This window comes from Solanum lycopersicum, chromosome 4, assembly GCF_036512215.1.
Source record: "Solanum lycopersicum chromosome 4, SLM_r2.1".
Lineage (NCBI taxonomy): Eukaryota > Viridiplantae > Streptophyta > Magnoliopsida > Solanales > Solanaceae > Solanum > Solanum lycopersicum.
This window is the reverse complement of record NC_090803.1, coordinates 5,588,213-5,602,139: the sequence shown is the minus strand read 5'-3', so window position 1 is coordinate 5,602,139 and position 13,927 is coordinate 5,588,213. Positions and strand designations below refer to the sequence as shown.

Genomic DNA, 13,927 nt, shown 5'->3' with positions numbered 1-13,927 from the left:
TTAATATTAATAATTTTTCATTTAATTTTTGTCAAATTGAAATATTTTGTCCATGTGAAATTGTCATGAGTCAGTTTTTTCAAATAAAAAAAGAGGGTATATTACACACATCACTCAAATGTGTTTCTCAAATTAAAAGGTAATAATTTATGTATAAAATTTAGGGCCCGTTTGGATGGACTTAATAAAAGCAGCTTTAAAAAAGTACTTTTAAAAGTGTTGAAACTTATTTTTAAAATAAGCAGTTATGCGTTTGGATAAAAGTGCTGAAGTTATTATGTCAAATGTGAAAAGGGAAAAATGGAGAAAGAAATGTTAAGATTATATGGGTAATTTGGAGATTGTATAAAAATATTAAGAGCAAAAAGATAAAAATGTGGTCAACTTAAAACAACTTATAAGCTAAAAAAAAAAGCATCTCTACCCCAACTTTTAACTTTTGGCTTAAATAAGTCAAAAATCAGCTTTTAAGTTAGTTTGACCAGCTTTTAAGCTGAGCCAAACATGCTCTTACACTCTTAATAACAGTATAAAACTAAATAAATAAATAAATTTATATATGTTTTTGTATCTTATCTTTTTGAAGAATATAATAATAACACAGTGTAATAAAAGTAGTAATGATTAATTTAATTTTACTTTTTATCTGATATACGATACTTATATTAAAAATTAAAATATAAATTTACAAGTCCAAATTAATTTTTCATATTTAAGAATTCGAACTACAAAAACTTTTACGAGCGCGTAATACAGCGACACAACAAAGGAGTAGAAAGACAGCTCACGTTGTACTGAAAATTAAGACAGGGGACAGAAACGTCATTATCATATTCTTGAGGTCCTTTTTCGTCTTTTCACACTTCCATCACCTTCATTTCCATCACCATTTTCACTCTCACTCTAAAACACTCTGCTTCTGCAACTTCACACTCTCAAACACACACTTTCTCTCTCTAAAAAAATGGGTTCTCGAACCGGGTCACACCAGCTAAGCAACGGGTTGATCGTCTCGGGTCGACCCGAACAGCTCAAGGAACGTCAGCCTACAATGGGTTCACGCGCAGTGCCATACACCGGCGGTGATATCAAGAAGTCCGGCGAGCTTGGGAAAATGTACGGTGTTGGGGACTACCCGGGCCCACCACCAATTTTGAAACCTTCGTCAAGAGGATCATCTGCTTCACAGCATAACAGTGGATCCGTGAGATCCGGTCCTAATTCCGGTCCGGTTGGGCATAAACTCACTAATTCCGGTTCGATGCCGAAGAAATCATCTGGGTCTTTCTCCGGTCAGCTTATGACTCCGATTCAACCTACTGGTCTGATTACTTCCGGTCCGTTGAGTTCAAACACTGGTCGGAGGTCGGGTCAGCTTGAACCGGCTGCTTCGTTTAAGAAAGTTGTGTATGGTTCGTCAGTGACGAGCTTAAATGATGAGATAAAGCTGGGTTTTAAGGTTTCAAAAGTGGCAATGTGGGTGTTTCTGGTGGTTGTGTTGATGGGTTTAGTAGTGGGTGCTTTTCTGATGGTGGCGGTGAAAAAGGCGGTAATTCTTGTTGCAGTAGCTGGAATTTTAGCTCCATTGGTGGTGATTTTACTTTGGAATTTTGCGTATAAAGAACGAGGATTGTTGGGTTATCTGAAGAGATATCCTGATGCTGAGCTTAGAGGTGCCATTGATGGACAATTTGTCAAGGTCACGGGGGTAAATTCACATCCATATTCTAGCTTTGCTTATACTACTTCTCAATTTGCATTCTTGTTTATCTGGTTTTAACTGGACACGGAGCTTAAGAAAGTAGATGATTTTTAAATCTCGTGGTCATGTATTTAAATGTCCTTTTAATCTTGTGTGGTCTTAAACATGCCAGATGCAAAGTTGAAATTAAAGGGTTGCAAAATTAAGTAAAACGACATTCTGATTGAAGCAAACTCAAAAGGAAAGTAACACAAAAAAATTGAAATGGGGGAGTATTGAGTATGATTTGGTGAGGTTGATGTGTCTAATTCTTGTCTTTAGTTATGGTTTTGTCATTAGGTGGTAGTTGATAACTTAATTGTATTTGATTAAGCAAGACATAACTAATGCTAGTTTGAGATTTACCATTTTGTCCTTGGAGGTATAGATTAGTAAAGATTGCTTATTTGTGTTCTTGAATGAGATTCTATATGTGAGGATCTTTATTGTTCTTTGATTTTGAGTTGGAAAGAAATATATGTTCATATTGGTTAAGTTAGAAGTAACCAAGATTCTGCTTAAGGGTGGGTTAAAGCATATAACTTTATCTCTGGTTGCAGAAGTATAAATACTCTAAGTAGTTTCTATGTTCTTAATAAGGCAGATTTGTTGTAGGAATGTCAGAGGGGATAGTTTCATGACACAAACCTATGGGATCCGTGACAGGCAGTGGTCACTAGTCACTACCCTTGCCAAGCCAACTTGGCTTATTGACAATCCAAGGCAATAAACAGTAGTTAAAATACCGATAGAATCCATAACATAGAGTAAACTAGCTAAATAAATCCCATGGTACACTGATATAATCCGAAGTACTAGTTTGGACACAACTTGTTGACATAAATGAAACAAAAATAGAAAGTAAGCAGAGCCGCCAATGTAGAACAGTGGATGGTTCATGTCTCTGTGGAAACTCGATGTAATCTACTAGCCACACTGCTCACTAGTCACTAATGCTAGGCACCCAATCTGCATTTTATGCAATTTTTGGTTGTAAGATATTTTAAATAGTTTTCAAATTTAAGGAAAACTGAAATACATTGAGTCAGTGAGTAAAGAGTATTTGAATATATGTAAAGTTCGATTTTTTTTTTTTTTGATGTGCAATAAAATTCGTCTGGGACCAACCGCAGTCTTTGAAACTCGGGTTAATGAGCTTCCCCCTCTTATTTTCTCTTCTTAAATATCAGGTTTAGTTAGCATGTTGCAAGGCTTGAACATGTGACTGAAGTCACAAGTCTCTTGACCTTTCCCACTTGAACCAAGCTCTGCGAGCTATGATTGAAGGCTCCTTTAAATGTGAAAACTTTAGTAGGACAACTCTGTGTAATTAGTAGAGGTGTGTAGAACTAGAACTGACCTGGACACCATAGTTTATAAAAAGATTCATTTTAGTAGAGGATAATTTAGATCAAGGTGAAAAGTAAATCCTCATGGTTGGTATCTTTTTTTTTTTTAATGGCAAAAGTATTTCAAGTAAAGGTACAAAAGTACAGGACTTTATAAAGACCAAAAGATACTAAGCTACATCAAATATGCTTACTACTTCCTTCGTCCAAACATTTCTAGAAAATCCATGTACTGTTCCATACCCATAATCTGCCTACTTTTACACCAGAAAATAAACCACTAGATTGTTCTTGATTCTAGAAATACGACTTTTTTGGCCTTCAGAACGAGCTCTATCCTTTCCGACTATAGAGAAATGCATAAAGGAACAGGTGAAACATATCTGTTACAGATCCTTAAATTCCTGTCCATGCCAGCATTCTAGCAAACTCCTACTGCATGCTATTAAGCATTTTACAGGAATACTGCTGAGGACCTTTTGTTTAGTGATAAGAGCAAAATACGTGATATGTCGGTTAGGAGTACGTCACGAGTTTGAATCCTGCTGGTGAACTAAAATCTTGGTATTTAAATGGAGAAGGGTTGAGGGACAAGTCCATTATTTATCAAGTATCAAACCTTGTGTCCACTCTCTCCCTTGGAAATCTCTCAGTTATAAATCAGTTTGCAGGAGTCCATCTTTAAGGTTCCATGGTTATCATCCTTCTCAGACTGAAGAGTACTTAGAGTGTGGTGGTTATTGGTTAACCTGTGGGATTGAATGTCTACTTCTATCATCCAAAATGAATTTTATATTCCTCCTTAAAAATTACTCTCGAGTTCAGAAATTGGCATATGAGGTGGGTTCTGCATATTTGGCTGGACACTATACAGAATTACTTGCACACTTTCTGATTTTAAAAAAAAACCCTCACATTGAGAGCTTTTGAAAGAGAATTCTACAAAAATTAGCTCACAGTTATTAAATTCTACATTGAATTTGGAGAACAGTATGAAGGGTATAATATATTGTTTTGTGTAGGTTGTCACTTGTGGAAGTATCCCACTTGAAACTTCTTTTCAGCGGACAGCGAGATGTGTATATGCTTCAACAGAACTGGACGAGTACAAAGGTTGGGGTGGAAAATCAGCAAATCCTAGCCACCGTTGCTTCTCATGGGGACGCAGGCATTCAGAGGTTAGTTTTGCATATATTAACGATTGCATTTATAGGCTTATTTGGCAGATTGAATTGGTGTTAACCATGTTGGTGTTTTATTACAAGTGTCATATTTTTTTTAACACAGTTGCTAAGATATACTTGCTGGGTTCTTGTATCAATATATCCCCCATGAGAATTTTTGTAATGCTTCCAGGTGACTGCCATAGTATCATAGTTTTATTATGTAGGAACTTGAATAAAGTTATATCAACTTAATGAACTGAAAGATTAACAGCCGGGGCATGTGGGAGCCCATAAATTGTTGCTGTTCAAGGTTGAACAATTAGGAGTTGTTTGGTGGAGTGTATAAGAATAGTGTGGAATAAGGTATATTAGTAATGCTGTTATTTTCTTATACCTTTTTTGGTTTGATGTATTAAAAATAACATGCATTGCATATTTCTAAAGTAGATGTTGGTTGTTTACAAAAAGATCCCCCACAAAATACAGGGGAAAGAATGTGTAAAAGGTTTTGAGGGGCAATTGTATCTTTTAACCATGCTAATGCAGGCACTAAAATTCTAATATCATGGTTGTCATGCATTAGTTATACATAGTATAATACAAAATAGAGAGGTTGATAAAGTGTACTAAACAAGATATTAGTAATACACAAAGCTAATGCATGCACTCTTTTTTCTAATATATCCTACCAAATGACTCCTTAGTGCTACAGCCTACATGTTAACCCTTGCAAGTTCATAGAATGTCAAAGGCCTGCGACGGGTTATGACTGTTCAAGGTTGAACAAATTTACATGACATGGCAACACCCTCAAGTTTGTATAGTGTCAACAAGCCTCCTGATCACCATCATATGCTAACAATTGGACTTATTCAATATCAGTAACTTCATCATATGCTAAATTCCTGACTAAGGCTTTAGCTGGTTAGCTTTTGCATGGTTGTTGACTTTGTGTTGCTGCAGTATTAGCGATAGTAAATTCTTCTGATGCTGTCTGAACACCTAAGACAGATGCTTCTTGCCAACTGGGTTTCTATATTGGCCCAACTCCAAATATTTCATCCAAAACTCCTATCAGAAATTCATGGGTTGTTTTTACCTTTTGATAACAGAAACATGTGGCTGATTTCTACATCTCGGACTTCCAGTCTGGATTAAGAGCTATGGTGAAGGCAGGTTATGGAGCAAAAGTTGTCCCATTTGTCAAGCCAACTACAGTCATTGATGTGACAAAGAATAACAAAGAGTTGTCTCCCAACTTCCTGCACTGGCTTGCTGATCGGAGCCTCTCAAGTGATGACCGCATAATGCGCCTCAAAGAAGGGTGAGTTGTGGATTGTGGGTTTATCTCAGCAATTTCACGAATTTGATAGATCATATTTACGTTCCTTTCATTATAAATTTGTTACTTCCAACTTTCTGAGACTTAGCTGATTCTTTATGGTTTCTCCTAATAACAGTTACATCAAAGAAGGAAGCACTGTAAGTGTAATGGGGCTTGTAAGGCGCCATGAGAACATCCTAATGATTGTTCCACCAGTAGACCCTATTTCAACTGGTTGTCAATGGACCCGTTGTCTTCTCCCTACTTACATCGAAGGTCTCATCTTGACATGTGACGACAGTCAAAATGCTGATGTTATCCCTGTATAAGTTTGCTCATATAGTTTCAATTTTGATTTCTGATAAGTCATGGCTAAAGATTTGAGCAGATGGCAACGCAAGGACAGCATAGCTCGGTTATGCCCTGATAATCCATATATGGTACATGAGCAGAGAAAAACTGAAGATTGTAGATGTCTAAAGTTTTATCTTCCCAAGTTTTAGCTGATATCCGAAAGGATGAGGAGGATAAAAGCGTGCTATATCTTAAGCAGCTACGCGTGTTGTATCGTGCTAGTCTCTATCTGGTGTGATTTCAGCTACTTACTTTATTATGTATATAAAACTATCAAGGTGTTCATATATGTTCATATCTTTGTTCAGCTTTCATTTCATATGCACATTTGCCTGTGGGGTTCTCTTTAGAATAAGTAGTTTCCATATCAGTGTAATGATTCAGCTTCTCTTATAATTGTATTAGTAATACTATTACTATTTCGTTAGTTCCTAATATCTACTATCACCAGCTATTAATGAAAAGCTTATGTCTCACTTTTTTCTTATACTTGAGTCGTGTTTATCAGAGACAACCTCCCTACACTTCTCATTTGGATACAGTGATGAACTGAGAAGGATACATGTGAACAAACCAATGTTTAATTATTTATGGTCCTAATAGATGCATCTTCGAGATGGTAATATGTGCTTATTATCATCTTGCAACCTGACGTTTGCAAAACTATTGGCAAAAATAATATAAACAGGAGCATGCTTCCCAAACTTCTAAGGCTATTCACCTTGATAATGTCATTTCATGACAAACTTCTGTTGATTATTATCTATCAGTTGAAATAATAGTTGAACATCTTGTAGCTATTTGCTCTCAAGGTGTATAGAGCTAAAAGAAAGAAGTTCTACAAAAGGAATAAGATAATGAAACTCCGGTGTGGGTGTCTGTTGTTGTAACGACAAGCAGAGAGCAGTGTCTTCTTGGTCTGATTCATGCTTCCCCTTTGGTATCGGTCACAGGACTTGCATAACATCATAAGCATGTCCGTCCTAGGCTGATGCAAGCTAACTAAAACAGAAGGAGAGGCACTGTGATAGAGAAGTTAAAGTCTGGAAGGCATTCCTCCAGCGACAACCAGAGTTTCTCCAGTTACATAAGAAGCATCGTCAGAAGCCAAATAAGCAACAGCAGCGGCCATGTCATGTGTTGTTCCAAGCCTATTGAGTAATGTCTTACCCTCGATCTCTCTCCTCTAAGCACAATCAGCAACTAGTTAGTAAGTAAAAAACGGATACTGATAAGATTTTGCTATGAGTAAGAGATTTAGTTTAATAAGAACTTACCACTTGCTCATTACTCGTGATGAAATCAGCAAAATGCGTAGGAACAAAACCCGGTGCTACACAGTTTACACGAGTATCTGGACTCATTTCAGCTGCAAGAGCCTGGCTTTCCAAATAAGACAATAAGAAGGAGGTATTAATAGAACACATTACTCATGTGCCAGGGACGCCAAGTTAAACATTAGTACCTTGGTAAGTCCGAGTAGTGCAGTTTTAGTCACCCCATACATACCCATTGAAGCTGGTGGCGAGTAACCAGAAATTGAGGAAATTAGAACAACTGATGAACCCTTCTTAAGGTAAGGAACTGCATCCTGTAAACAGTATAAAGATCAAAATATTCAGCGCAATAGCAGAACATGAAGGAAAAGAAAGGAATTCGAGAATTTGAAGTATATTGGAATATGTGATATACTAGAACAAATAGTCATTGCCTTTCGATGTATTCAATAAATGCTTGACGAAGTAACACATGCATTTGCAACATTGTTCTCGTGAATTTTTTATCAACTTACTTGTAGTAGTAGTATAGCGGCCTTGACATTGATATCCCACAGCTTGTCAAGGACTGATGATTTAGTTTCTAATATTGCGTCTACTGATGGATTAACAGCGGCATTTGACACAACCACGTCTAGTTTCCCATATTTCTGAAAATTACAAATTTCAATTAAAAAAGTCAGATCATACGAAGTATAAAGCATTGACTTCTCATTTTCCGTAGTTAGATCAAAAACCATTCCCAAGAAAATAACAGACAATTGACCTCCAAGATACGCAAGCACAGACCAAGAAGTGTTAATTTAAGACAGTAACAATTCAGTTCATACCTGAATGGTCTTGTCTATCAAATTCTTCCTCTGTTGTGCATTTGAGACATGACATACTAATCCCAACACTTCAATTCCTCCATCTCTCAGTTTCTTTACTGCTTCATCTACATTTTCCTGTAAAATGAAATAGACACTACCTAAAGTCAAATCTTCAATATGAAGAGAGTAAACAATACACAAATATAGAGAAGTCCAAGAAAAACAGTGACACTGTTTCTATTTCTTTGACGCAATTTTTGCTACAAATACTTGTAACTACAAAAAGTTATGATCCGCTGAAATTCAAGTCGTTGTAAATTCTTTTTTCGATAACTCTAGTGTCCAGGCCAGCTTGTGTACACCCCCGATTAATTCCATGTGGTACCTAATATCTCCCATCAGCACAGGTAATTTCCCACCAAGGCTTGGACATATGCAATTTGAACCTGAGACACAGGCACTAAAAAGCTAAATCCCGAACCCAAACAAGTAACTACCCAAGGACAAAACATAAGCGATTTGAACATTACACCTAAGGCAACCAAAAAGTTAAATCCCGGATCCACATGGAATTAGATGTGTTCATCCTCTGTGGTTACGAAGTCACACATTGACAGTTGAAAAGATTGGGAAACTACATATAAATGTAGGATCTCTAAACGACGTAACACCTTTTGAGTTAAGCCGTGAGGGTCTTGGCTTAAAATGGACCATATCAAAATTTGAGCTCATTTAGCCCAACAATCCGTCGTTCATAGATCTGTGTATGTGTGTGTGAAATTCTAATAAGGGAAATTCCCAAATCACATAAAGCACCACGTTGGTAGCTGAAAAGATTGAGAAGCTTCCTATAGGATGTAGGATCTCTCAACGGTGTAACGACTTTTGAGGAAAACCATGAGAGCTTGAACCAAAACAGACAATAGCACATCATGTTAAAGAGTATTTTTGAGCTGATTTAGCCAAATAATCCTCCATTCATAGGAATCATGTGTATGTGTGAAATTCTAAAAAAGGATCAAGTTATTCAGTTCATCAAACATTCCTTTGTCAGCATATACAACCAAGACATTAACTTTAAGCAAAATCTGAAATACCCATTTGAAGAATCAGCCAAAATTTTGGCAAAGAAACAAACCCTTTTAGCATATACAACCAGATAAAAGGATAAAGCCATTAACTATAAGCAAAATCTGGAATACCCGATTGAAGAATCATCCAAATTTTGGTTAAAAAAAACAAAGTAAAAATTGGAGTGAAGAAATTAACCTGTTTGCGAGAGGAGATAACAACAGAAGCACCTTCAAATCCCAGTCTCTGAGCTATGCTAAATCCAATACCTTGTGAAGAAGCTGTTACAATCACCACTTTCCCTTCAAATCTTTTCCCAATTTTCTCCATTTTTATATGATTTTTGTGATTAGAGAAAGAGAGAGTAATACGAGATTTACTTCTTCTTCTCCTTATCTTCTTAGATAGACGATGTGAATTTAATAATCAAATCATAAAAATCATCGATGTCAACAGTAAGTAGGCAGAAAAGTATATAACTCAAAAGGGTGTTTAAACCGGTCCTCCAAAAAAAATAAAATCATTTTGACTAATTTTCAAAGAAATACATAAAATCTTTGAATATTTATTTGCCTAAATACATAAAATTAAAATTAAACACAGTATGTTGGCAGCACTAAATAAAATCATTTTTTTTCTTTTTTGTAACAGAGGACAACAGATTACCAATTTTTTTCTTTGGAACTCTCTGGTATTTGTTGGAAGTCCAAAGAAGAAAGTAATTAATTAGTACAAGGAAATGAAAAGTGCTCAATTCACTGATTGTTTTATTACATTTCAAAAAACAAAGTATTCAAAAATAGATAGGTCCAAAACCACTCAAATTAAATTACAAACAACTTTATTAAAGAAATCAGGTAAACAAAAAGCATCATATTGATTTGCAGCTCAGAAAAGAACACCATAACTTCTATGTTTCCATAAATGCGTTCTTGATTTTGTTAAGCCTCTTCACTACTTCTTTCATTGTCAATCGTCAATCTTGATTCTGTCATTTTCTTTGTGCGGTCTAAACTCAATTCTATCATGGAGGCTATGCACATTTCAATTTTACCAGTGATTTGTTCTTCCTCACAAAAAATATTGACATTCACAACGTCCATCATACTCCCTGAAAATGATTGTTTTATCCATTTCCTCAAGTTAGATTTCCATTGCATATCTCTTCATCTGTTGACCTTCTTTTCGTCAAAACCTCCATCAACATGATGCAATAGCTATAAACGTCACCACTAGCAGACACTATTCCCTCCGAGCCATATTCTTTCTATGCTATTTCACTACACACATATACAAAAGAATCAATTATATAATCTGTTTTTGTATATATATATATAAAAGAATCATTGTATAATCTGTTTTGGTATACTTATACAAAAGAATCAATTATAATTTGTGTTTGTTAGTCTCATCCCACGGGCACATCTTGACTATGAAAAGCAGAGAGATAGATAAAGAGAAAGAAAGAAAGACAAAAGAAATCTGGGCATGAAAAAATCATATTTGTACAATTATAAGTGTATAGGATGAAAGTATATGCATTTGTATTTGTATATAGAATTTTCTCTCGCTTTATACAAACACAAAGACAATATATGCATTTTTGTTTGTATTAAGTGAGAGAGACGAGTGAGAGTGGTGAGCGAGATCTGAGAGAGTGGCGAGCGAGGTCTAGTTGAATGGAGAGAGGGAATGAAAATATATGTATATGTATAATTTTCTTTCGATTTATACAAACACAAACACATTCTATACGTTTGTGTTTGAATAAAAGCGAGAGAGATGAGCAAGACTGTCACAAAAAGGAGAGTGGCGAGCAAAATTCTACCAAAGAGAACGGCGAAAATAACAACAATTTATTATAAGATATAATTAAATCAAATCATAATTATAATATTTAATTTGATTTAATAGTTTGATATTATTTTCCTTAAATGCAACAAGTATTGGTCATTATTCATAATATATCATATCATATCATATTTAATAACAGTTAGTATTAAATAAATAGTATTAAATAATATTAGTATTTACTGTGTACTAATCCTAATAGGACTAGGATTAAGGAGTACTAATCCTAATAGGACTAGAATTAGTACACAGTAAATACTAATATTATTTAATACTATTTATTTAATATACTATCTGTTATTATCATCCTAATAGGACTAGGATTAAGGAGTACTAATCCTAATAGGACTAGGATTAAGGAGTACTAATCCTAATAGGACTAGGATTAATACACAGTAAATACTAATATTATTTAATACTATTTATTTAATACTATCTGTTATTAATATTATTTATAAGTGGGAAGATTCAAAGCTCAAAGTTGAATTACCATTTTACCCTTATATTTAAATAATTAAACAAATATTATAAACTATAATTAAAAATTTAATAAATAACTCATTTAGATTGGTGCATGAATCAAATTCACATTAATATATTATAAGTGGGAAGATTCAAAGCTCAAAGTTGAATTAACATTTTACCCTTATATAAAAATAATTAAACAAATATTATAAACTATAATTAAAAATTTAATAAATAACTCATTTAGATTGGTGCATGAATCAAATTCATATTAATAATTAATTACTCTATTGTGAAAATCAGGAGTATTTGAAAAGTTTTTCCATTAAACAAATTTGATATGGACTAAAACCATTGAACTAATTTAATGCAAATTAATTATCTACTCAAAGGTCATTATAGCTACTTCTATAAATTACCTAGCATGGTCTTCATATAAATGACAAGAAGAGGATGAGAGATTATCATGTAAAAATGAACTTTGCAAATTATTTTGTATGTGCAGTAATTATTTTTTGTTTTTATCCGCTCCTTTTTGTCCGTCCTAAGTATTATATATTTCCTTTTTATATATGTTGATGTACTTTCTTATGATTTTGTTTTTTTATTAGAATATTTTGTATCCTACATGAAGAAAATAGTAATATACAATTCATGTTCTACTATGTATCTTAATTACTAATGAAATTCATATTTATGAAAGATTAATCAGTTCATTTGACATGCTTATTTGGCTCTCGATAGAGTGTTCTACTTTAGTATAAATATATTTTTGAAATTATTATTTATGAGTAGTGAGAATAATGACTAAATAAGAAATATATATATATATATATATATATATATATATATATATATATATATATATGAACAAAAATAAAATGGCCCACCTAATTGGAGATAAAGAATGGATCATACTCTATATAGTATATATGTGATTTTGAGGTTGTATTTTTATTTTAACTTTTCATTTATATGTATAATTTATTGATCTTATCAGTCTATTATATGTTTGTTGGAACATTCATTCTTCAAATTGATCATATATCTAGAATAAGTCATTTTGAAAAGTTCATATTGCTCAATTTATATTAATTATTCAAAGAGTAATGTTATGAAAAAAAGAGTATTATTCTTTTCTCTACATAAATCATGTGTACAATACTTTTTAAGGTTGAAAAGAAGACGTATATGTTATATAATGATAAAAATAATTGACATATTAATCATGGAATGACTTCAAGTGTGTTTCGTAATATACCAAGTGTTTTTATCATAAGTTTGCATATGTACTACATTGACGAAATCTTTTAGCATTTATAAATTTTATGCATCAAACGTCTATCTACTATGATAATAAGGTATTTATTGTTGATGTAAAATTTTAACTATAGCTAGAAAATTGTCAAACTCCAAACTATAGATTATTGATTGGAGCTGGACCCATAAATAGTTAGTAGTAATTATTTCTCAAACTAGAATGTCTACTTTTGACTTAGAAATATTATTTTATATATGATAATGTGATATTCTTCTGCCTAATTATTGAATGTTAATTATTTTTCATACACATAATTTTTTAAAATTAAAAGCTCAATGTGAAGAGTCATTCTCCACTATTTATGTAAAAACACTTTGAGAATTAATTTTTTAATATGCTTTTTAAGAACCAATTACTAAGATTGATATTATCATAGGAAGGAAATTACACTATTCAAAATGAGAAGAAAAGAGAATGAGAGAAGGATAACAAAAAACTAACTACATATATCATCTATTTAATGTTCTTCATAATATATTTATTATTATTTAGCGAATAAAAGATAAATGGTTAAACTACTATTGTTAATTTAAGCATCTTTTTAATTACTTAACTTTTTAGTACATAAAAATTTAATAATAATAATAAGGGACAAACTGTCACGACCCAAAACGTGTCGTGAGTGGCACCCACATTTACCCTCCTATGTGAGCGAACCAACCAATCTAAACCCCAACATTTCAAACATAATAAATAGAAACACAATGCGGAAGACTTAAAACTCATTAACAAAATCAAAAATCAACTTCTAAAAACTCAATGCTATCCCCAAAACCTGGAAGTCATCATCACAACAACATCTATCCTCGAATTACTAAGTCTAAGAGTACCTAAGAAACTAAACATAAATAACAGCTAGTCTATGCCAGAACTTCAAGGCATCCGGACATGAAGAAGAAGATCCAGTCCAAGCTAGAAGCTTTAGCTCACCCTGAAATCTGGTGTGACGAAGACTGGCTAGAGTTGCGATTGAGTTGAAGACGACGGTACGTTTGCTGCACTTCACAAATAACAAAGAAAACAATTACAAGTAGGGGTCAGTACAACCACAAGTACTGAGTAGATATCATCGACCAACTCAAAATAGAAAACAGTATATATCAGATAATATCATAAAATCAACTACAATACTCAACATGCGACATTTACAATTACCATAACCTTTGGTCACAACACCAAGCACATCAATGAGGACT

General features: G+C 33.6%; 2 protein-coding genes across 2 annotated transcripts; one reads left to right on the top strand and one right to left on the bottom strand.

The window, feature by feature from the left end:
- The first annotated feature begins 625 nt into the window (after positions 1 to 625).
- Positions 626 to 6,423, top strand: LOC101263804 (uncharacterized membrane protein At1g16860-like). Its single transcript, XM_004236626.5, has 4 exons — positions 626 to 1,708; positions 4,113 to 4,268; positions 5,369 to 5,580; positions 5,717 to 6,423. Exons 1-4 carry the CDS (start codon positions 965 to 967, stop codon positions 5,907 to 5,909), a joined length of 1,305 nt encoding a protein of 434 aa, XP_004236674.1. The 5' UTR covers positions 626 to 964; the 3' UTR covers positions 5,910 to 6,423.
- A 207-nt stretch (positions 6,424 to 6,630) lies between these two features.
- LOC101264111 (tropinone reductase-like 3) lies at positions 6,631 to 10,016 on the bottom strand. The gene is made up of 6 exons (XM_004236627.4): positions 9,293 to 10,016; positions 8,042 to 8,158; positions 7,727 to 7,861; positions 7,400 to 7,525; positions 7,212 to 7,313; positions 6,631 to 7,120 (listed from the first exon to the last, which is right to left on the bottom strand). The coding sequence occupies exons 1-6, from the start codon at positions 9,422 to 9,424 to the stop codon at positions 6,971 to 6,973; spliced, it is 762 nt and encodes a 253-aa protein (XP_004236675.1). The 5' UTR covers positions 9,425 to 10,016; the 3' UTR covers positions 6,631 to 6,970.
- Positions 10,017 to 13,927: the final 3,911 nt, after the last annotated feature.